General features: G+C 36.1%; 1 protein-coding gene across 2 annotated transcripts in view; it reads left to right on the top strand.

Annotated features, from left to right (window-relative positions):
• Positions 1-2,281: 2,281 nt before the first annotated feature.
• LOC128859629 (protein alan shepard) overlaps positions 2,282-26,409 on the top strand; it is a 49,057-nt gene continuing 24,929 nt past the window's right edge. The window contains exons 1-3 of one of the 2 annotated variants that reach the window (XM_054096585.1): positions 2,282-2,518; positions 4,809-4,867; positions 5,697-5,821. In XM_054096585.1, coding sequence (XP_053952560.1) covers positions 2,403-2,518; positions 4,809-4,867; positions 5,697-5,821 — 300 coding nt within the window. In that variant the 5' untranslated portion in view covers positions 2,282-2,402. The remainder of the gene's footprint in view (positions 2,519-4,808; positions 4,868-5,696; positions 5,822-26,409) is intronic. The other variant, XM_054096584.1, reaches the window with a different exon arrangement.

Here is a 26,409-nt window from a genome sequence, read left to right as displayed (position 1 = left end):
AGGTAACATCCCCTATTCTATAAGAACCATGCAAACTTACTTACTTACTTACTTACTTAGGTGGCCATGACAACCCGTTACCGAGTTACGGCCGACCTCACTAGCTCTCTCCAGGCGCCTCTGCTCCGCGCGCGCCTTCTCCAATTCTGTACACCAAGCGAGCATAGGGTTTCCTCCACCTGTTCTTTCCAACGGAGCAATGGTTCATTCTTGTACGGTACTCTTCGCAAACGCGCACAGGACCGAAGATCTTACGAAGAACTTTTCTCTCGAACACCCCAAGAGCGGCTGCATCGCTTTGTGACACTACCCATGCCTCTGCGCCATAAAGCAACATGAGTATGATGAGCGTCTTGTAAAGTGTCAGTTTGGTCATGCGAGAGAGGGCTCGACTACTCAATTGCTTACTTAGCCCATAGTAACACCTATTAGCAAGAGTGATTCTACGTTTGATCTCCAGGCTGATATCGTTGTTGCTGTTAACGGCGGTGCCAAGATAAATAAATTCTGGCACAACTTCGAAAGTATAGTTGTCCGCAATGACGTGCGTTCCTACACGCCGTGTGTTCCGCGTTGTAGACAGCATATACTTTGTTTTACCCTCGTTCACCGCCAGACCCACTCGTGATGATTCCTTCTCGATGGCAAACCATGCAAACTAGCACCCTATATTTTGTTAATAATAGGATTTCTAGTAATACGATTTCCATTACTACTTGTATCTCTATCACAGAGCTGGAACCACCGGTTTACTGTTGCATTCGATGCTGTATTGCGCACATAGGCAGCAACATTTTTTTGGGTTGCCTGTTTTAGCTTTCCATCTTGGTCGTAGTGGTATATATGGCCCAAAATTAATCACCTATTTGGAAGATTTATAATTTTTGCAAATGGCATCGTAGTCAATCATATTTGACACTTGTGAACCAGACAGCTACGCAATGGAGGGCGTGAAGGTCTAAGTAACGACTTATATTACTCAAAACCGTTTATTTATTTAGTAAAAAAGGTATTCAAAATATTGAACTGGGATAATTAATTTTGCGCCACCTTTTAATTTAAATGATAAATAATAAAAATTGACACAACTCACGAGGCAAACTCGCCACAAAAGTCCTTTGATGTCGTCAAATGCATCTTTCGACGGCCATGAAAACGATTCGAAATCAGTCCTAATACTGGAATAGAAAACCAACTTTCTACATTTATGCGAAATGCGATTAAAAAAAATTCAACTCTAATGTATTATCTGGAAAAACGTCACTCAAAAAAGAAAGAATTCGAGTAAAACGATTTCAAAATTTTCGATTTGGTATGCCTTCCCATGTAGAAGTGAAGACACATTTTCATTAATGAAATTCTGTTAACAGATAAATTTCTGAATTTGAGTGAGTTGAAGAAAGTGGTAATTTCTGCATGCTTAAGTCAAGTCAATTTTTTTTCGTTATGGCGTTCCTCCAGCAAACAAGCGATATGTACTAGCAATTCAATATTCAAACAATGCTTGCCTTCACACACCATTACCCACCTTCAAATCAACTATCCATTACAAATCCAAAAAATTAATGACGAAATCATTTGACCCAAAACGTTTCTTGTTTTTGGATAGAAAACAATTGGTAATCTGGCAAGTTTGTAAAAATTCCGGCTACACTGCTATTTGCATAGTCTTCCTACTGCAGACAACAATTCGCTAATACTTTTATGGCGTGCTACAGCCAAGGTTGCCTAATGTCCTGCTACTTGCCAACTATCAGGCACAGCAAGCAAGCAACTATGCACATTGGGCATCCATCCGTAAAAGAACGCAGACGTGAAACCCATAGCCCTACCGCCTCAACATTGACTTGTGCATACATATAAACTATTCATACATACATACATATATGGTTTCATGGGTACGGTGCTGACTGAGGCAATTGAGATAAAAAGTAATCGCGCAAATCATGGCGATAGCTGGTTGTCAGCTAACTTGTGTTGATTTTTTGAAATAGCAATCAGACAAGTGAATCTATGTAAGCGCGCACAAACCACTAACTGCCCCTATTGGCAACATACTATTTATATGTAGCTACACACATATGTAAGTGCATTTGTGCAACTAACACATGTAAGGCCATTTCGAGATTTAGTTGACACAGGGCCAAGAAAACGAAACATTGTCTGGGCATTGATGTTTTGCAAAATTAATTATACTATACAATTTTCAAAGTAAATTTTATGTATATTTTTTCTCTCACTTTAATTTAATATGTGTTTTTTTTTTTTGCTCATTTCAGTACGGTCAACGTGTACCAACTGCAGCATCGCCAAGTAACACGAATTCTAGCAGCTCATCAAATACTGGGTCGCAGAGCGGAACCCTAAGTACTAGTCTGAGTAATACCAATACAAACACAACAATGGGTCCTAGTAACGGTACCCAACAGCAAGGCGAGCAATTGTCCAAAACAAATTTGTATATTAGAGGATTGCAACAAGGCACAACCGATAAGGATTTAGTAACTATGTGTGCACAGTAAGTATTAATCAAAACTATGGGAAAAGCGATTTTATGCACATAAGAAAAAACTATGCAATACAATTTTTCGTTAACAAAAAGATTTTATTTCTATTCAATTCGTCACTAATTATGAGTTCTGTCGTTAATGCAAAACTGCGTTGAGGGAATGGTAATTAGCGTTTAACTTTTCCGCTTTTGAATATTCACATAAAATTTAAAGCTTATTTCTTCACAATTCTCCATAAAGGTAAAATCCACTATTAATTATTTTTTCTATAAAATATTACAAGGTCCGGCACTCGAAGTGTAACCAATTAAAAAGGTCATAAATTTAGTTTGGAAAATTACTTTTATTCAATTCAAACTAAAAAATGTGTGAAAATAATACAAAAGTAAGAATCAATTTACTTTTGCTCGATATGAACACCTTTTGCCTTGACTATGACCCTGAGACGATCCAGAAACGAATCGCAATTTGCCCAAAAGTGACTTGCAGGTATTTTGGCCCACTCGCGGACAATAACTTTTTTCAGCGCCTCGAGACTGGTGAATTTTTTAGTTCGGATCTCGCTCTCCAAAATAGCCAAAAGAGAATAATCCATCTGATTCGCGTCTAGTGAATTTGAGAGCTATTGTGTGGACGTTATGAAGTTCGGAGCGTTGTTTTTTAGCAATTGTTGGTTCACTCGAGCTTTGTGAGACGGCGCCGAGTCCTGTTGAAATGTTCATGGTCTGCCACCGAAATGTTTACCTGCCCACGGCTTCAAAAAAACCTCCCGTATGTTTTCCCCATAATATTTCACATTTTCCTTGACGCCAGGCTCGATGAAAACGATTGGAGAGCGCCCTTCTGCGGTTACAGCGGCACAAAACCATTATCTGTGACGCGTGCTGCCTCCTGGTGCCCAATCCATCACTCAAATTTTTGTATGAACGGTCGGTCAAATAAATGCTATCGTTTTGGGAGTTTACGAATTGGTCAATTTGAAAAATTTTCTCATCAGAAAGCACAATGTTCGGGAATTGAACGCTTTCGGCCAAGCGAAGCAACTCCTTCGCTCTCTCAAGTGAACTTTGGTGTGACATCATGCGCCTTTTGGAACTTGTAAGGCTTTACTTTGAGATCATTTTTCAGTATGCTGTGGATGCTCCCGTCAGATATTTTCAGTTCTTTCGCCAGTTGATTGGTAATTTGTCAGAGATTTCGCGCAAATCGCTTCTTCACTTTTTGAGCCATTTCACGTGACATTGCAGTCTTTTGATGAACACCTCCATGACACTTCGCGATGCTCCCAGTATCATTGTAACGAGTAATGGTGCGATAAGCAAAAACTTTATTTACTTTAAGGTACCTGAATTCAAGAACAAACGCTGGTTGTGACTTTCCAGCCAAATATAATGCAATCACACTATTGCGTTTGAAATCCATTACTCATTTATTTATTCGCGTTTACTCTCGGCAAATGATTCCGCGCGCTCGTAACAGTACTCTGGACTATTATTTAGCCAATTAACAGGAAGCTTATGCCCGTGAATCAGCTGCGCGAGCGGTCTGAAGTTGGTTACACCTCGAGTGCTAGACCCTGTATACTTAGTAAATAATCTCCACTTTAGGAATCCAAACAAAGTGGCAACTACATTTGCAGTTTTTTCTTTTTAAGAGTTCAGAAAAATGAGCAAAAGCCACTCTTTTTCGGTATACCACCTTGTTAGAAAAAGTTCCCGAAATATTTTCAGAAAATTCAAAACACAAGTTTATTCCTTGATTGATATTATCACCTTCGAGGTACTCCCCATCAATTGCAATGTACTTATGCCAGCGTTTGATCCAGCGCACGAAACATTTCTCGTATAGCCATCAGAGTCGTGTTCGATTTTTCCATTACTTCTTTTCGACTGCTAAAATGTATTCCCCGTGGGTAGTTTTTGACTCAATCAAACAGGAAAAATCGCAGGGAGGAATATCAGGTGGATTCGATGGCTGATATTCGCCTTGTTCTTGGTGAAAAATTCATACTATATTTATAAATCCATTCACAGGGTTGCCATATCAAGTGCTTAAGAGTCGAGGTTGTGGCCACAAAATTGGGTAATTTTATCCGTAGTGCAACCCCATAATTTTACCAAAATTACAGAACATTCTGAAGACCTCATGCAGATCGTGATATTTCTGACGTATTCTTCCCACATTTTTTTTTTTTTTTTTTTTAGTTTAAAAATTTCTATGTTTATGTGCATAAAACGTGAATAATTCCAATCATTTTTGTGCTTGCAAATTTTAACAATTTACTTTTCTTCGTTACAGATATGGAACAATTATATCCACCAAGGCTATTTTAGATAAAACAACAAACAAATGTAAAGGTATTTTTTTTCTTCACCATTTCTCATCTTTATTATTTATGTGTGTTTTTGTTGTAAAGATCTGAATTTTTTAAGCTTAAATGCAATATACAAATCGAACAAAATAGCAGAAGTTAAATACGAAAAGCTGAAATATTTCAATATCACAACATTTAATTGCTTTCGGTATCGAATATTTTATTGAGTACTAAAGCAGTTTAAAGCTATTTTTTATGAATCTAAGTTTAGTGTTTTTGGTCAAGTTTTTTATAAAAAGTATAAGCTATAAATAAATTTAACTCATTTGAATATTTTTCTTACTTTCATTAAAAAATGTATAAAATGTTGCTTATAAATTGTAAATCAAAAAAAGGAAATGCAGTTAAAAAAATACTTGCGTATGCCCAGTTAAAGTAAACTCTCCATTAATAAATGTTCGTAAATTATAAAAATATTAATTAAATTCCGATTTTGTATATTGCTTGTCGGCTTGTTTATTGGATTTTCAACCAGATCACAATTTATAAACAAAAAAAAAATATTGATAATCTCTTGTGTTTTATTTTTCTTTTTCTTTTATTTCCACGAAAATTTTGTTTTTGTTTTCCTTTGATTAAAATGCGTTAATTCTACCATATTTTTGATTTCGTTTCGGTTTGACTTAAACCTCTCCAACACATTCATCAATGTTAAACATAAATAAAAACAAATCACCTCAAATAAATTGTCTCTTCGTATCCAAATCAAATTTTAATTTAATTCGTAAAAAAAAACAATTTTTTAATTACAAAATACAAAATACGTTAATCTCACGTGCCGAAAACAAAAACAAAATATTCTTTCTTTTCAGGCTACGGCTTTGTCGATTTCGAGTTGCCAGCATACGCCGAGGGTGCCGTCAAGGGTCTGCAAGCAAAGGGCGTTCAAGCTCAGATGGCCAAAGTGGGTATCTGGGTGCTTCATAGGCCGGCCATTGTACGTTTGTTTGCATGCAAGTAATACTCACCCCCCACCCCACTTCCATAGTTGGTTCATATTTTACATTTTATATAAATTTTTTTTTTTTGGTTTTGTTATTGATAATTTGGAATTCGTTTTTTTTTTCTCTATGATTCCGTATTGTTTTTCGATGATTTTCAAAAACGAAAAAACAACAATAAGTTTTAGAATAATTTTTTTTGTTGTAATTTTTTTTTTTTGTCTCTTAAAATCCACACTAACATAAAAATGAAGAAAAGTTGATTTTCTAATCCAATCTTTAAAAATCGAGTTTCCGCACGATGCGCTACCTTATCAGCGAAGCAGCAATCTCTCGGCATTGTGTTTAATTTCCAAGCCAAAAATCTGCTTAAAAAAACTGGCGTCTTCTGCCCCGATTTGTGGTGTGCCTCTTGTTTTTCCACAATTAGAGTTATCCACGTTTTTGTGCGGCCGCCGAAAATCAGGCGGTTGTTATAGGAAGTTTATTCATGGCAGAGATGTCATGACCTCTGAGAGGTTTGTCATTGCCTCCCGAGGGGCGAACGCTATTACAATTTCGTTTTTCAATAATTTTATTACTAAATAAAAAAAGACGTTGAGTGTTGGAAATCTTTATTTAAACCTTTTCGCGCTTCACTGCTTGTCTGCCTAGTTCACAAGTGTCAAATAGGATTATCGTGCGACGACATTTGCAAAAATTATAGCTTCTTCCACTAGGCTGATTAATTTTGCGCCACTTAGCACAAACACAAACTTCGATAGCATTTCAAGCCAGTACGAGTACATGAAAATTTGCTAACATATAAGCAAGCAGCAGAAAGATAGCTTGAAGCAGTACTTCCTTCGCCCCAAATATCAAAACTCAGTTACCTTATAGATTTTCTATAGGTTAGAAAATCGTAAATGCGTATAAGATTTAAATAGCGCGTTAAATAACTATAGCACCAGCACTTTTTGTCAAATTTTGCTAATTAATTTTTTTGTTATACAATTTTCATAATTTTTTTATGAAATATAGTTAATTGTTCCACAAAAACCGTAACTTTCTGCAGATTAAACTAATGGAAATTTTCGGAAATAATTTGAGTATGCAGTTTTATAACCCGTTGCATTTTGATATAGAAAAGTGCAAGTTACAAGTGCCTCAAAAATCGCGTTGACTTTTGACAATTCTTTTTTTTTTTTTTTTTTTTTTTTGCTGACGGTGTTGAGTGTTATCTTCCATATAACAAATATATCGATGTGATAAACTTCTATGTGTGTAAGCACTTGCCTATTTTATTCTTTAAACATTTTGACTAATTTTTTTCTGATTTTTTCTTTTTACGTTATAAATCTTTTTAATTCCCTATTAATCCGGTGCAGCGAACACCATGTCGATACTTGCTGTGCGATACCTTGCCCATAAAATGAACTGTTCATTCAAGTTTTCTAGTGATACCCTTTCGCTGGCCTACCACTATTTCATGCTACCAAATTTGTCACATTCAAAATTTTATTAAAAGCCCATAACGGCAACGAACTTTCCGCTGCTTTAACCCAATTGCTGCTCAAGCTATATCAGATTTTGTGCCGTTAAAGGTATTGTACAAGAACATATTTCAACAATTCCTGCTCTGCAGTAAATTAAATTTAGTCGAAAAAAGCGCAGAACCAATCCACTTTGGAATGATGCTAGTCCTTGCTTGATTTTAAACAAATGCCATGGCGGATGTAGCAATTTAACACTTTCTTTTGATTGTGCACCAGTTTCGGACTAGTTTTATTTGATTACCTGCGGCTATCTCATTTCCTAAACACGAAGTCGTAACATAGGCGATGATGGTACTGCAGTTAGCCTGTATACAATGACGACTAATACTTTGTTTTATTTGAGCTTGTCTCAATTTTTACTACTAAAAACATAGTGTATATATTACTTAACTACAGATGTACCTTCTGCTCAAATATGAACGAGAAGTTATCAATAACACGGTCCGCGGATGACATATGGCAAAAATAAATTTTTGGTTTTTTGGTACGACTGTTATAAGCTTACATGGCAAATTTCAGCGTGATATGTCACATAGTTTGTTTTCTGTGCTACTGTAAACAAGTCAAGCTCGAGTGTGTTCTTCGAATTCTCTTTTATGACTTCAATTGTCTCAAAATGTTTTCCACGGAGCGGCAACTTGAGCTTGGGAAACAGTAAAAAGTCACATGGAGCCATATCAGGCGAATACGGTGCTTGCGGAACGATATTAACATTATTTTTGTTCAAATAATCGCGAACAAGACGTGATGTGTGAGCTGGTGCATTATCGTGATGCAAGAACCATGACTTGTTGTCCCACAATTCCTTCCTTTTAAGACGAATGTTCTCGCGGAAACGCTTTAAAACGTCTAAATAAAATTCAGCGTTAACCGATTTTGCGATTTGTGCGATTTTCAAGCACAATTTCCTTTACTTTTCCGATGTTTTCGTCGTTTACTGATATTGCTGGACGACGTTCATGAGGCAAGTTTTCAACCGATGTACGGCCCTCTTTGAACGATTTGTACCACTGGAAAACACTTACACGCGATAGAGCAGAGTCCCCATAGGTTGTCTGCAACATTTTTAAGGCGTGTGAAGCCGAAATTTTGTTGGAATAACAAAATTTCAAACAAATTCTTTGTTCAACTTGAATTTCCATCGTTAAATTCGAAGAACACACTCGAGCTTGACTTGTTTACAGTAGCACAGAAAACAAACTATGTGGCATATCACGCTGAAATTTGCCATGTAAGCTTATAACAGTCCTACCAAAAAACAAAAAATTTATTTTTGTCATTTGTCATCCGCGGACCGTTTTATTGATAACGTCTCGTTCATATTTGAGCAGAAGGTATGTATATTCTGTCAAATAAGTTCCGAATTTGAGAGGGCGCATTTTCATTTCGAAGTGTTTTTCCGCAATTTGTCTTTTAGTTTGTTGAAGAAAGTTGATAAAAATAAGCTGCTTCAGTAATGGCTGCCAATTTTTGCTATGAATACCGCTATTTCCTAACTTTAAATTTTACGTTTCACGGACGAACTTTTTGTTTCGAAACTGTAGGAATGTTATTAAACTGTACTACATACCTCGGTAATGCGAATGTGTGAGTGTTGCAAATCGTCAAATCGTCTAAGTGGCAATGCCTTTAACGAATCGGTTTCTCCTAAATGCTTTTAAACTCAAATAATGAGGAAAATATTGATAAATTGCGAAGTAAGTGTTTCCCAATAATTTATAAATCAGGTTGACAGAGCTACCGACTATTTTAACTAATCCAGGTTTTGGCATGAACTGCATTACAATACAACTATTTTTGGAAATACTCAAGCACCATAATCAATAGATGCAATAGCATAAGCACAAGCGTGGATTTACGCGTCGTGCTCGGCATACACGTCCGAACAGTGGCTACAGTTTGTGTGTGAATAAACCTTATGGTTTACCTTCAGCAACTCTCATCTCATGAATGCCGCATGCGGAGATTACTGGTAGATCCGAAGAGCTGATATTCCTATTGACAGAGCAAACACATATTTATCCAATTTGTGAACGAGTCTCGCAAATTCTTCTCATGCCCACTCCTCTAACAGCATTCTCTCTCTCACTGATCCGAGCCGGTCCAAAAAATACTTAGTGGAGCATTTTTGCAGAACTCAGATTTGCGCCTCATAAATCATTTGTACGTGTATCTCAAATGTAAGGACAAATGTGCTTAAAATACATATGAATTTTGAATTATTCGTTATGCAAATTGCGATGTACTCTTTGAATTGTTCTCTATTGAATTTTGAGTTATGCAGTACATACAAGTTTTAGCCTCTTTAACCCAAAACTTATTTGACAGAATACTGTTACCCGTACATACGCAGATTCTGTTCCGTTCATTGCTCTAATTATCGCCATTCGGACCAACAAGCGCGAACTGCCCACCGCCACCACATTTATAAATTGGCTGCCTACATAGTAGCAGAGCATCCCACACAAAAATCGGTAGCAAAGATTGCAATAAAAACCCATATAATTGCTTAAGGATACAAATATGTACATATGTATGTATGTATGTGTAAATATGTATGCACGGCGCGGAAGTTTGAATTCTGTTGGCCGCTTGAGGGCTTACAATAGCTTTCTTTAAACAAGTATACTCGTATATGTGCATGCGCCTGTATTAGTTTATGTCCTACCGAGTTCAAGGAACTACATCAAATATTGCCACACTCACTTTCTCTACCTCTCTTCCTTTTTATTTTCATACCATTTTTTACGCCCCTATTATGATGGATCATAAAAGGAAAATGGCATTATTTCTTACTGCGCTGCAGGGCGCCTCCGCTCACATTCACGCGCTGATATGTCTCTACACAATGTGTACAAATATTATCGGTTTTTACATTGTTGCTGCTTATATGTACAGTCTGTCTAATAGAAGCGTGACCGCCATAACTTGGAAATCATTTGACCATTGACCATTCGATACTCACAAACTAATGTTTGGACTTATAATATTTATTATACGCAAAGGCCTCAAATGTTCAAGTCATAATTTGTGTTAATTCCTACGCAATGTGTGGGAGTAATCGTGTGCAAATTAGCCAGATTTGCCTTGCAAACAGTTTGAACGCGCATATTTTCCTTTAAGTTTTTGCTTAACTCTTGACCAAAGATTTTCAATGAGGTTGGTATCAGGCGACTGTGAAGGCTAACCCCACATTTAAATCCCATTTTGCTACAAACTCGGCCTCGCTGATTGGGATCGTTGTGTTTTTATAACACTCAAGGTTGGCTAGTTCTTCTGAGCAACTTCGCAGCTGACGATAATAATGCGTTTGGTAAATTCTGTTCTTCAAAACTGCGTTCATGGCGGTAAACACAAATAAACGGCCAAAACCTTTTTCGGATAAGCAGCCCGAAACATGAATCTTAACTGGAGGCTTAATAGTTAGTTAAAATTATATGCAACTATTCGCTCAAAAAGGAAAATTCATCCGTGAATACTATATTACGTTTTTCCAATTGCCTTCTGAATTTGCCTGCGCCCATGCAAGTATCTTTTTCAATGTGTGATGATGAGAGCAACGGTTTTTTTTTCAATTTGCTCCAGAATTTGCGGTCTTCTGCACGTAAGCGTCCTCGAATTATGTCTTTGAATACATTAACACCTTTCCTTAAAACTGCTTCAGCTTCATGCAACGATAATTTCGGCTTTGTCACAAGCAAATCTGATCTTGCTCTCGGTAGGTATTTATTTTGGGCCTCAACCGGAGAAGTCGTCAATATACCGTTGCACCTTCGACTTCATCGAATATTTTGCTGCAGATATGCGTGTCAAAAAATGGAGCTTTATAGCCTAGGCAGACGGTGACATTAATCGGGATTGACGACATAATTTGGAATTATCTTAGGAGTTAAGTGTAACTAAAGCAAATTGACAACTAGACCTAACTCTCATAATATTTATAAGCGGATTAGGGGAATTTTCGATGGTAATATTGCCGAAAAATGACAAATGAAACTTTTAAAGAAAATAACAAGAAAGAATGGAAGCAATGCTAGCTTACACTAACGCGTTCGAAATTTTATTTTTTTATTATTATTATTTTTTTTTTATATTGCGAAGCAGTTTAAGAAATTGCAAATTATATTAAGATTTTTTTTTTTAATAAATAAGTATTTTTCTGTACCAGGGTAGTTAACACTCGTATCTTTTACTGACAAAACTATCTCATAAACAAATCAGCTGTTCACTAATCCGCCTAACAACCGTCTGTCACACTACAATTTTAATCAGTACTAACTGCGCCGGTAATCCCTATTAACGCCGCCTTCTATTTAGGCTATGTACATCGGAAAACTGTTTTAAATCGTTTCTCATGCGCGGAACTCATTTTCTCATTTAAAAATAAAATTCGATCTATAAATTTTTCACAAAACTAACAAACTGCACCACACGTATTGCCAAAGGGATACGCCTATTTAACAGTATATTAACCTTTTTACAACGGAACTCCAAGTTTGGCTTTTGCCGGTCACACTGTTATTAGACAGACTGTACTTAAACTTAGCCAATTGCCGTGACAGTTGATATTCACAATTATAATTACATTCCATGCGAGCTTACAATGGAAGCCTGGCGGGGGCAATGTTTCTTATATCAGGAAAATATAATTAAATTAGCCAGAATTTGTAACAGGAATTCATGTCACTTTTGGCCAGCTGTCTAATAATACGCGCGTGCATATATGGAATTAAAAGTTATAAGGGTATCTGACAACGTTTTTCATCACATTTGCTAATTATTTTTTCATGCTAATTCTTGTCAAAATACTCGTATAGAGACTCTTTGCGAAAGCTCACGCGAGAAAGCCAGGTAACTGACAGTAACCACAAGAGGCATTTAACTTATTTCTCAATTATCTATGTACATATATATTTTCTTTATACGTTTGTTATACGTTTTTTCATTGTCTTATTACTTAATTTATATTCGTAGCTTTCCCAAAGTCCCAAATACCTCTAATATTAGACTATATGCGTAGATGCCAAAAACATACTTACTTGAAACAAATGTAGATTAATCATTAGTGAAAAGTTCAATAGACATTCTTAGTATAAATTACACACGTATATATGTATGTATGTTTTTTTTTTGTTGTAATAACAGTTCTCATCCATTTAGATTCGACTTTTATTTAGTGTGCAATTACCATTTTATAAACCTACATAAATACACACTTGATATGAAAACTATAGTCGAGCGTATGAATGTATGTAGCTGTAGCTTGAAAAAGCTTTGGAAGGTTTGGCACAAAAGTAGAGCTGAATTGAAGAGAGGATTGCAGAGGATGGAAATTGTACGCTTAGAGAATAATAAAGTCTGAATTAGATTGTTAGATCAAACTCTGGAATAGAACCCTGTTGGGTAAATGTCGCTCTTCAAAAGGCTATTAGATATCTTCTTCGTAAAAGTTGTAAATTTGTGTGGTCACACATGGCGAATTGAGGTGATTTCTATTGTGAAAAGGATTTAGAAGTTGTGGCCAACATCAGACCGTTAACCGGCTCTCAGCGAATTTGAAGGAATCAGTTGATTTGCTGACATCACCTGTTATGTGACGGCGGTTTGTTTGTTTACGACAAAAGTGAGATTGGTTGGTGATACTCGACAAAATTAACGCAGTCACTACACATGTGACTTCGTTGCCATCTGAGCAACTTCTGTTTGGAAAAGCGTAAGAATACGCTTGTGCTGTAAAGTCCCCTATGACGTAGCAGCCCAAGTTACCCTCATAATTTTGCCTTGGAATTTTTTTATTCTCTGTACTCGCGTCAAGGGCCTTGGAAAGCCGTAATCTTGTATTCCATCATTCTTGCTAACAACCTTGACTCATAACCATACACCTGGCCTGGTTTGTATAAGTAATCGGTAAGGCCTTTGACTTTATGGTAGGAGTGCCCACGAGAGTAAAAACTGGCAAATGGATGTTTTTACATAGTAAGCAATGATATTACGAGCTGACAGATATAGCGTGATTCAATAAAATCGAAGTTTTTCTTTTATAAATAAAATGCAACAAAATTTGTCGAACATTTTTTTGTTTCATCGTCTTTTCAGTCTTTGCCATTTAAGCGCGAAATACGGATACATATATCAAAATTTTGTAGGAATTTATAACGCATGTAATTTCATTCTTCAGCTCTTTAATCTTTAAGGAATAATTATCATGGATCATACTTTTCATGTAGCCCCAGAGAAAGAAGTTCAATGGTGTCAAATGTAAGATAATGCGATCTGAGAACTGAGGACCATTAATTTTCTTTTATACGCTGATTGACAAATGCTATCGTTCTGTTGTAACCGCAGATTGCCCTAGTACATGCCATCTAACCATAACAGTGCTACCGGCATCATTTTCGAAGAGGTACGGTCCGAAAACTCCGCTAGCCCAAAACCACTCGAAACAGTGACTCGTTGGAGATGCATGGATTTTTCATGAATGGCACGTGGATTTTCACTACCCCAAATGCATCAGTTTTGCCTGTTAACATATCCGTTTGGATGAAGATGTGCCTCATGGCCCAGCAATCAGCAATGCACGAAATGCACTTCTTGCAGAACGACAATTTTTATGAAACGTTTGGATCACTTTTACGCGTTTTTTAGTAGGATATCGTTCTGTGACTAAATTTTCCAAAGCCATGACTTGGTTGGTTGAAGGGGTGATCCACCACGGATCCAATTAATGTTTCCGCAAACAAAATCAAAGTACAACCACTTGTCGATATGATTCTCGTAATGCCACGCTGAAGGCATAGTTGGTTGGTTGGTTGTTGTGGTGATTCACCATTCGGTTTCTCAATCTTCGCTACCAACAAGTATACGATTATTCCTTTCCGACTATATTCAGTCTGTGCGATTGAGAAATCTTGTAGAGTTGATTACGTCTATGTGGGTCAGCTCTTCGGATTTTTCAAAACGCGGTTTGTCAAGGATTAGCATCCTCGTCTTCCATGAGGCAGGTCATTAACAGAGGAAATGGAAGATAGTTTCGACGACTATGGCAGTATATATTATATAGAATACCTATTTTGGCTGCCTGCGCTCCTTTGGCCCAAAAACCAGTCACATATCACTGCCGTGAATCTGCAATCATTCCTTCATTTGATATTTGTCAATGTTGACGTTTGTTTATGGTTGCAGATGGCCATAACGTTTTGCTAACTTTGTGTGTTGTCTGATCACTCCATCTACAGTCCGCTATTCGTAGATATTTTGAGGAGATTGAGCCTTTTTGATTACATCCATCGATTCTGCAAGAATGTTATTCATTGCAGATTCCCCTCTTGTCAGTTCGTCGGCTTTTTCCTTTCCTTCAATGTTCCGATGTCCCGGGGTAAGGCTCAAGGTGGTAAGGCCAAAGCCTGTAGTACTAATTGTCTAAAAAATATGAACAAATTAACAATTCACAAATAAATTCAGTCAAAGATCTGCGTAGCCCTTGAATAACCCTATATCTGTTGTATCAAATTTTAATGAGTACTCTTGTGAGCCTAATCATTTAATAATTGAATTCCTGTGCTCACTCTGAATCTCACCCGCCCACCTCTGAACTCACTGAACAACAATACAAATATGTAACTAAAACTTAGAACCTTGAACCTATTGCAGAGAATAGTAAGAGAATAGTAAGGTTCTGTTTTTTCATTTACTTGGGATAAGATTAGGGTGCGGTAAGTTAGATGCGATAAAACGAATTTTCGATTAAATCAAATCAACGGGGTCAGCAATAATATTTCAATTGATGAATGCGTTAATTATACGTTGGCTATTAAAAAAACGTTAGTTTTTGTAAAATTAAATAATATTTTAATACTAAAAATTAGACAATAATGTAACACTAAAAACTTATCAACTTATCATTTAGATTCGACTGCAATCACAAATCTACTTGAAAAGTCTCAGATCGAAATCTTGAATAAAATAACTCTCTACTGCGTACCAAACCTTCCGAAGCTCAGATTTTCTCTCAGTATCACGTATAAACATATCTAAAAATTTGTATTTGATATACTTATCTGAAATATTAACTTTCTCCAATAATTCCTTTAGCAGTAAAGAAACAAATCTAATTTAGAAGTTCGTTCCTCCGAAATGTAGGTAACTGCGTACCATTTTGAACAATAAAAAATCCATACCATATCAAAATTATACACACATACGAGTAGTAAGTTACAACTTTGTCTCCATTACGTAAAGTATTTTATACGTATTAATTGTACAGAAGTTTTTAAAGTAAATTTCTAGAAAATAAAAACTAATTGAGAAAACCTTATAATATGTAGGTACTTAAATTGTAAATTTTATAAGTAAACTTTTTTCAAAAAACCATTAGCAGTAAAATACACGAGTAGCTTATTCGATAGTAAATCCAAACAGAATCTTTATTTTTCATAAAACATAACACACTAAATTTAAATTACGAAAATTCGGATATACATCGCCGAAAATTTCAAAACTTCCGCCGCTCTTCCGTTGAATTGAAACCCGTGACTAATTCGATAACTTTACCGTGCAAACCGTCAATTCTCTTCAACCAATTTTCAAAGTACTTTCGCCACCCAGAAGCGATTACAACCAAAACGAGTTGTTTAAAGCCTTCAACAGCTCCTTCAGGCATTGAAAAACGTTAACCTCGACATGTTTTATTTTTCATGTTCGGGAACAAAAATAAATCATTGGTTGCCAAATAATCTAGTATATAAGGCGGATGGCCCATTAATCCGATCTTTTGAGTGTTCAAAAACGCACTTGCATGAACCGATAAGAGAAAGAAATTTTTTGGTGAAAGATGATTCGTCTTCGGCGTTTGGTTTTCCTTAATTCTCCAAAAACTTCAGATTTCCCGATGCTCATTTTCAGGTGATGATTTGCTTTGAGGCGCTTCTTCCGTGAACAATTTTTGTTGGATAAAAAAGGTCGTCTTAGAACAGCCTTACTGTCGATTGTTGCATAGATCCAAACTTTGTCACCTGTTACCATTTCATAGGCGTGCTTTGCACAACCCAGGCCGAATTTATTGAATATCACTCCAATCGCCACGAAACCTTTTTTGGAAAATTGTCAAATTATGTGGTATCCAACGAGAACAAATCTTCTTGACAACCAAATAGTCATGAAATATTGAATGTCAGTTCATCCCACTAATGTCCGAAGATGCCTTTAGCTTCAATTGAAGGTCAGCACCAATTGTGTTTGGAACAACAGCCGTTTTTTGACGGTCTTCAAAAAGTTCATCCTGCCAGGATCGACTGCCACGTTGGAACTTATAGTCCCAGTTGTTCAGTTGTTCCGATGTTCCGTTGTTCTACAGCTAAATATGATGATTGAGTGCCAAAAGTCGAAATAAGTTGATCAATGCCCTTCTCTTTCGATTATCCACGTTGAAAATCGTAAGAAGTCAAAGCACGAAGGGTTCACGAGTTAATTTTATCTGTTGAGCGAGATGAATTTTTAAGCTGGTTGGCTGGAAAAAAATAAAGCTTGTAAGCGAAAACGATATATGCAAGTTTATACTAAAAACCTTTTCGATAAAAATATCGAATTGCAGCTCATCACACGTAATTTTGCAAAGGCGCAAATATAAAAGGCAACCCTCGTTTATTTTCAACATTACGAAATCAATGATGATTGTACGTTTTGTCTTTGACTCACCTCAAATATGCAAAAGTAAAGAAAGGTCAGTAGAATAAGGAAGCGTTTCAAGTAGCAAAGGTTGAAGATAGTAGGATTATTTCACTTTTAGAGGGCAATGATGATATACCTAAATGCATACGATTTGAAGCCGAAGATGTCTAACTAGGATGGGGTATCGGGCATATATACCTGAAAGGAAAGATGTTTGCAATTAACGAAAGCTGCCTCTGCAGCTTCATGGTACGATACGAAGGCTGTATAATAATTACCTGGTCTAGGTCACAGATGGCGCTGCTAATATTTTCAAAGTAACATTTTTCTTAAAATTAACCTTTCGCAACATTACTGTCAAACTAGCAAGCCGTTCGGCATTTTTGTTTGTAAATCATATCCATTAAAAAAATTGATTATCGAGGAGCGTTTTACGAGGCCTCTGTACCTTCGTTATCAACTACAAAATATTGGACAGCTGACTTTAAACGAGGCCGTCTAGACCGTTGAAATGCGGTTATCAACTCAGAAAAATTCCCAATATTATGATAAATGATAGGAGAGTGAAAAAATATGAGATTATTGAATGGGTATTTCAATTGAATGGGTAAAAATGAAAAAAATCCGAGAGATAGGTGCTACGATTGCTCACAATTGACAATAAGCTTCCACGTATGTCAACTTCTCAAATTGCTTTCTAATCTCGTCTTTCATCGGACTTAGCACCCAACGATTATTTCCCATTCTCCAAATCGGTTCGACGGTAAAAAATTTGGCTCTAACAATGAGGTCATTGCTGGAACCAACGCGTATTTTGACGAATTGCAGGAATCTTTCTTTTTAATGCGGAAACAAAGGATAGAAAAACATTGGGCTAAATGTAACGAGCTGAAAGGGGGTTAGGTTGAAAAGTAAAATACATTTCAAACAAAAAAAGTTGTTTTACTTGTGATCAACAGGTACTTATCATATAGCCCTCGTATTTTGACTAAGGTATTTTTTACAATAGCTCCTCCATCTATATTGGTCGTTTATAGGTCCGTGCCCCAAAAAGATTAATAAGCAGCAGTATTTTTCATCTTAAGCCATCATATCATAAATGAGTACAGGCAAATAATGTTAATATGTAGCGCTGGTTAGGTCTGGTCTTTTAGCGACTTTCTGCCGTTCTTACTATCGATAAGCCCACGACAAAATTCTGGGTATACCTTTCAATGATTCCTTTGAAACCTGTAGCACCTGTAATCAAGAGGCAGAGAACCACTCTAAGAGCTGCAATATTTTTCAAGCCTATCACAATGTTTTCAGTTTTATCAAAAACGCTGATTGATTTTATTACACTCCCTCGGGAACTACGATATGAAAATGGCTCCCAAAGCATTGGCAGCTTGTGAGGTTAAGTTCTCATTGGTCCTTGAGTACATCGAGAAATTGAAAATGCTAGAAACGCACAATCGCACCGGCTCTTAAGGGTTCCAGGACACTGCGGTATACCTGGGAGCCAAGAAGGGGATGTATTGGCTCGAGAGGCTGCAACCTCGTTATTAATAGGACCCGAGCTCTTCCTTGCTATTGGACAACACTCCATCAAGGAGACGCTTAAAGGTAAAGAGCTAAGGCTAAGAGACGTTAGCTAGCGAAGTCCTTACTAGAGAACTTAGCTCAAAAAGTCAAAGAGAGTTTTATCTGAGAATGCTAACGTGATAATTCACAGGTCATTGCAGATTGTGCAGTCATCTGTACAGGATAGGGATATGATCCACTGACTCCGATCGTTTCTGCGATCAATCGCCAGAGACTCCAATACACCTTCTTCTTGAATGCAGCGCTATAGCGCGAAGAAAGTTGAGATATCTTGGACAGTTGCAGCCAGAAGAAAGTCATTTACGGTCAACCAAATCTAGCTCGATTTTCATTTTTTAGCGGATGAGGTTGGGATTGGGATGATGTGCTGAGCTGAGTAGAGGGCTTAAAAGGTCATGAGGTCGAAGTGCGAACCTCGATTTCATTCATTTATTAATTTAATCTTTGATGTAATTTCCTAAATAAATAAATTCCTTGAAAATGTTTGGAAAGTTTTTTAAATAATGTTTAAGGGGATCTATGACCTTAGAGTTCATCTGAATTTTAGGAAATATTTGCGGGATAAGCTTATTGTTGTTTTGAAAATATCAGTTATATAGTTATTGTCGAAAATTCAAAATTTAATATAAAAAAAACGATTCCAATACACATACAACAGGGTCTTTCAAGTGCGTTAACAATTTTATGAACTGCTGTTACAGTTCGAAATAGACTCGAAAAACGCCTAGTAAGAGATGTGCAATTTGATCAAATTAGTCCTTTACCGCTCGGGCAACGTATAAAAGTAATTTGAATCTAAAATAGATGGTTTTACTGAAAAAACATCTTCGTAGACGAATCTCATTTTCATTTTGAAGTTGGACGTAAATGACCGAAAATTCCCACAGTAATTTGACATCAGAATATCCACGGCAATATATTGATGATACGTTTTCTTTGTCGCACTACTATTTGGGGTGCATTGTGGTCAGTAGATGTCATTCGGCAATTTTACATTTCACTTGAAGTGCGTTTATCGCCTATGGATCGCCTATGTAGAAAAGTTATGAATGTCTTTTCTTTTTGGTTTTTGGTTTTGGTTGTTGATTAGACGGATATTGGCAATATCACTCGTTTACTGCAATCGTATCATAATCAAGATCACGAAAATGTTCAGCAAAATGGTTTCAAGGTTTTCAATTTATTTTGCTGTTCTAAGTAAAAGTAGAGACAATTTATGTCTAATGAACTACTGTTAACATGTCACAGAGCATAAAAAAGAAGAGCTGGTTTGAATAAGAATTTATTTCACACGGAATATTCGGAAAGAGTACTTGTAATTGTACCGCAATATTCTGCAGCCCAGTTCAATGTATTTGGAATATTTTCCATGACACCATCTCAAAGATAGAGAATTTTTGTGAAAAAACCAGCAGCTTTGAGAGATAACGTTCGGCCTAAAATTGCCGGGATAGGCTCCCAGTTATGCCTGAATGTCATAAAAAATGTTACTAAAAGAACTGACATCGGGAATTTGGAAGTGCAAGGCGGCGCAATCTTCTTTTTGAATAGCGTTTTTACTAAATCAAGAAAAAAGAAAAAGCATTTTGCAAATCTTTATTTTAAACTTTACGCGCTCCATTGCTTGTCTATTCCGATGGGGTGATTAATTTTGCGCCACCCTGTATTATTTTTCATTCTTGCATACATTGTAGATCCTCTACTCTTACTGCATATGTACATAGGTATATCCCTAATTTGAATTCAAAGAAGGAAATTCGTGCTTGAAAGACTCTTGAAATTTTAACAAAACCAAGTATGTAAATAAAATTTTTCTGATATGCAAAAAAGTAAATGATAAAATATTGAAGCGGGGTATCACATTTAATCCTTCACAAATTTTGACAACTGTAGCTTTGTTTATTAATGTTTTGAGTAAACATTTCGAGCGAGAGCGTAATAAAAAAACTTGAAGAAATAGTTTTTTTTTTATGGAAGCAGAAAATTAGTTAAGGGTTAAAGGTCAAAGTAGACCGTTTTGAAAATACTTTTTTTTATTATATTGTAATCAATTTGAGATTCCTACAGACTTTTGATAAAACTGCATATTTGGCGTACGCAGGTTTTGCCTTTAGATAAATGAATTATGAACGTTTAAAGAGGGATTTGCGCAATATTTTTTATTCAAATTTAATTAAGCGAAAGCTATTAATGATTAATAGTTTAAATATAACCTTGGAAGCAAACATTTTAGTGCCTGCCAGTTTATTACGTTTGCCTATAATTATTTATGAACCTGAAATTGATAAGCAAACAGTGGATCAAAATTTTACTTCACCAATAGTTTCGGTAGCTTATGCTTAAATATTGGTTTGTAGTTTTAATTAAAATTCCATTAAATTAAAAAAATGCACCAGCGAAATACTCAGCTCCCTCTCACACGCGTTGTTACGCTCTCGCTTTTGTGCAATTAAAACAAAAAACTAATAATGAGCAAAGCTAATATTCAAAAATGAAGTCTCTAAGTACCAAAGCATTCATGCAAGTACTTAAGTTGGCAGATCAAATACAACTATAACATAACTATCCAAATCGGCGTAGTTTCGCTGGAGGAGAGTTACCCATACAAAAATGAATTTTATATCGAACACAATAGAATCATTTACCCATCTAAATATCATACACACATATACATATATATTTTGTAAACATTTGAAAAGACTTTACTTTGTTGACTAGTATTGAATTCGTGTTTAGAACGATTTAGCGCCGTTTTTTTGTAACTTTTTTTGTGTCTGTAGCTAATACTAAAAAATTTTAATAAATTATGCGCGTTGTAGATGTGAGTATGTATGTACTTAGTTGAAAAAGTTCATGCAGCAAGGTATACATAAAAATGTATTTAAATTACATATTAAGATTTTGAAAAATTTTAATTAAAAAAATTGCATTAAATACAACTTTTTAAATTTTCCGTTAAAATGCGCTGGCAGTGAACAAATTTGCAATTAATGAAAGTGAAATCTGTTATTTTATCTTCTATGCATATGAAGTTAATTCCTTTTCTAATTAACTTTTCGAATCGGTATAAAAACGTCCCCAGAACATTCGGAAATGCGCGTAAATATCTTAAAATAGGCGCACAGGAAGGGAATACGGCGGGCGCACCTTGAGGAACTGGGCCAATAACGCTTTCGTGATCATTACTGCGCCATACAACAAGAAGCAGGCACACAAATATTTGTGGTAGATTTAAATTTCTTGTGCAAATAAACATTCGTGCATATGCGTCTGCAGTATCCAAGGTGAAACAAGCCAAAAAATGCAAAAAAAAACTAACAACTATATTTTGATTTTTTTGTTGTAGGTATAATGGTACTTTAGCAATCATATTTTGTCGGTTAGTTTCTCAATAGAAATAAGCGCTACCGATATCAGACAAGTTATGAAAAAAATGCATTAACGTCTGAAACGAGCTTAAGTCGATAAGCAAAAATAAACAAAATTAGTCATCCAAATATTGTTTATAAATAACTTTTTTATTAAATAAAAATAATTAGCTTGGCCTCTACGCGTGCAATGGCTTGTCTCTTTGTATACTGGGGATTGTCATCTTGTCGTGATGAGGGGGCTCAGTAAGAGTAATGATCCCGAGAGCGATGCTGACGGTAGCATAGGTACCGGCAGGGCCTCCCAAGTCGGTAAGGTCGAGGGTGAGCACCGAAGCTAGGATCAATTCACGCAATACAACCCTGCCGCAGGGCAGAATGTAGTGTCTGTCCACAGGTTAGTGGCGGCTACAGCGGGTGTCTGCCTTGTATCAATCGGCTCGCTATAAAAACGTGCTTGAGTTGCTTGAGTGGTAGATTTATGCTATCAAAGTAGCAGCCCTACCATTGTTCTAGAAAACTTCAGCTAATCCTCCATCTTTCCGAATTACACCGATAACTGAAACCAGAAGCAAAGTTCTGGCCCTACGCCCCGAATAGGAGTTTAAGGAAATTATATATGTATATATATTGTATACTGCAGTAACGAACAGTCGAGACAATTGTTTTCTTGTGGTGCATCGAAGTCAAAGAAGGCTAAAGCTTGCTCATCGGGACATATTTTTTGCTTGCGCTCTCTCGCATTCACTTCGCGTTAATCATTCATGGGCTCCGCTGTTGGAGCCAATTGACACCTGCTTACAGTGTTGGGCCAAAATTGTGTGAATAAAATCCGACCTCTTCCCGCATCAAAGAAAATCGGCCTACTTAGGTCCTGTGACTATTTCCTACCAAATATGAAGGAATAGATCGCCGTTAAGAGAATTAGATCGGGTGAAGGGATCATCGATAAAACAAACCTTTATTTTGAGTGGATCAAGAGATTTGTTTTCTTCGTTTCCTCGCTAAAATTAGCGCAGTTAAAATTATCCGAGAACTTGCTAACCCACTCTACTGCGAATATTCTTTGCCATTGCTTGGCTCAAGACATGTCGTTGCAAACTTCCTTGTATGATCCCCAGAGCTGCCTTTTATATTATATGTTGCGTCCAATAACAAAAACAAAGTTAAATAATAATGAAAATGGTCTTATTGTTGTTCAAAATGTTCTTCTTGGAGGTCAATTTACTTCAGCAGCATTCACTTGAATCAATTTTCAAAGCACTTTTGCCACTGAGAAGTGGATACTTCCAAAACGATATGCTTAAGAGCTTCAACAGCTTCTTTAAGCATTCAAAATCGTTATCCTTGAATTTTATTTTATTTTTATTTCTTTATGTTCGGAAACAAAAAGAATATATTAGATACCAAACCTGAGCTGTAAGGCGGATGACCCATTAATTCGATATTTCGAGTTCGCAACTATGTGAGCCGATACGTGAGAGCTCGCATTGTCTTGGTGAAGGATGATTGGTCTTCGGTCGCTGGTTTACCTTAATTCTTCGAAAACTTCTGGCAAACAAATCGTTGTGTACCACTCAGGTTGAGTGACTGGTTTAAGTTTCCCTAGTGGTACAGTTGCGACATGACCATATTTTTCGACGCTCATTTTCAGGCGACCATTTCCTTTGAGATACTGCCCATCCGGAAACACTCATACTGTCGATTGCTGCTTTATTTCCAGCTCATATGCATAGATCTAACATAAGATTCGTCACGTGTTACGATGTCGTAGATGTGCTTTGAACCTCCTCAGCTGAATTTCTTCAACATTTCGTTACACGAATCGACACAAGTCTTTTTTTGGGTAATTGTCAAACAATCCTTCTTGTCGACTAAATTTTCATCCAATATTTAATGCATGCTGGTCCCACTAACGCAAAATGATACCCCTATCTCGCCATATATCACGTGACGCACAGGAACGACTATATCTGGCACGCTAAGCGTTTTTGGGCGGCCTTTACAAAATTCATCCTGCAACCTGACCAACGACCACGTTGAAAATCTTTATAACTGCGTTTCACAGTGGCTAAGTGTGACGCTTCTACGCCAAATGTCAAAGAAAGTTGTTCTATGCACTCATGTCTCGATTATTTACGTTGAAAATCGTAATCAATCATAAACGGAAAATTTCACTAGTTAAGTCCTGAGAATATCGAATTACACTTCATCACACGTAGTGTTGCAAGGACGCAAAATATAAAAGGCAACCCTCGTACATATGTGGCAGTCTAAGTTCGGAAATAATTTTTTACACTGTTCACTATATTCACTGAAATGTGGAGTATAGATGGGCTAACACGAAGGCAGATTCCGCAAAAAATTAAGCTAACGATGTGCCTCTGGGGTATCAATCGAAGGCAGTCACAGATTTAAAAATTTATGTATTAGAAAAAAAGTGCTAATAATAAAATTTTATATGCGCTGGTGGGAGGCAGTGGTCAGATTCTAATCACAACAGGATTTGCGTGCTTTTAATCAAAACGCCTTGTAGGAAATTTCTAGACGCAAATGCTAATAAGCCAGTGGCTTAAAGTAGTGAGAACATCACAGCAACTGGGAATGTGAGATATCTGTTCCTTTACTGTTATTTACCACAAATATACTTATATATGTTTTTTTATATTTATGTAAAATTCGAGCGAAATAAAATCGGCTACTTAGAGGCCTTAGCTCCGATCTTCTATATATAGTCTTTATAAATTTTATTATTTTCAACAACTACAACAAATATTCAACAAATTACATACAGACTTACGTTATGTATTATTTTCACGAAAGCTACATGAACTTTTTCGACTACATACTCAATATTTTTCATTGGCAATCAAATTCTAATTCAGTATATAATTAACAATTAAAGGTTTCTACTACTAATTTGTACAAATCGATTTATTACAAACCATCTTAGGCGGTTTTTTAAATACTTTAGACTCATGCCTACTAGTAAAGTTTAAGTGAAAAACATTTAACTTTTAGTAATTGAGTAAATAACCCCTTTTTGTCATTAGAATACTTTTCAAAGAGATAAAACTTCATTTAAATAGTAAAAGCTACTACTGCGCCGGCCTTAAAACCCAAGAAACTATTTAAAAATATATTACAATATAAATTTACAAACATATTTTTTATCTAATAATACATTTTGTCACTAATACATACGAAGGAGTTAATATGTTAATGAATCGCAATGAATTGTGCTTATGGTTTATCTTTAGAGAATACGATGAAAAAAACACAAAATGCAATACAAATTAAAAAAAAAATTACCTTGTAAGGTATATAAAGCAGAATATCTTATCATTTTATTACCACAGGGTGGTCCATTAAGTTTTTGAATTCTGAACTATGCTTTTTTATTGTTTACTTTGACAGCGAAAATTACATCTTTGTTGTGTCAGTAATTTCCGTAACTGAGTCTGTCTTCATAAATTTTTTGAAAGTATCGCTTCTCGCTTGAAGAAGGTTGGGTAATCTTAAAAACATTAACCGATTAGCCGTTAAGATTAAGACGATTCAAGTGACACGAATGAGAGACATGACTTCGAAATTGCCATTGGTGAGATAAATGCCAAAACTGGCGAACTGTACTGAAAAATTTGGTTCACAGAAAGGGCCAGGTTGGGTAAAAAAGTCAGCCGTAGAAGTATAGTAATTTGATTGAAATTGGATTCTATGTTGAATGGCAAGGTTTACTATTTCTCATCATGGTGAAAATAGTTTAGAAGTTGTAGTCAACACTAGCCCGTTAACCTGCTCTCAGCGATTTTGAGGAATCAGCTGATTTGTTTACGTCACTTGGGTTATGTTGATGGTTGGTTTCGCAAAGAACTGAGATTTGGTTATTGATACATTGGTTGGCAACTAAGTAATTGCGAATTTTTTTTTTTTGAAAATCAAAGACAATTTTTTCAAGGAACTAAATAACTGTATTCTGTAATGTATTGCACATTTTAATCAATAACCTTTTGCCATTTTTCAAGCAGCATTATAGTCCCACGTTCATAAAACTTCTGGTTTTTATTAGCAAAAAACTGAATCAGGTACGAATTGACATCATCATTATGGTTGAAATTTTTACCATTCCAGGAGTTTTGTAAAGATCGAAAGTAATCAGATGGTTAAAGGTCAGGGCTATATGTTGGATGTGGCAAAACATCCCAACCAAGCTCCAATAATTTTTGCCGAGTGGCTAAAGATGTGTGTAGCCTTGCATTGTCATGATGGATATGTACAATACCTTTTCGATTTGTCAATTCGAGCCGCTTTTCTTCAACTGCATTGTTTAATTTCGTTAGTTGTTTAATGTAGACATCAGAATCAATCGTTTGGTTGAGTGGTAAGAGTTCAAAGTAGCCAATTCCTTTGTAATCCCACCAAACTCATAAC

Source organism: Anastrepha ludens, chromosome 4, assembly GCF_028408465.1.
Source record: "Anastrepha ludens isolate Willacy chromosome 4, idAnaLude1.1, whole genome shotgun sequence".
Classification (NCBI taxonomy): domain Eukaryota; kingdom Metazoa; phylum Arthropoda; class Insecta; order Diptera; family Tephritidae; genus Anastrepha; species Anastrepha ludens.
This window is presented reverse-complemented; position numbering and strand designations above follow the sequence as displayed.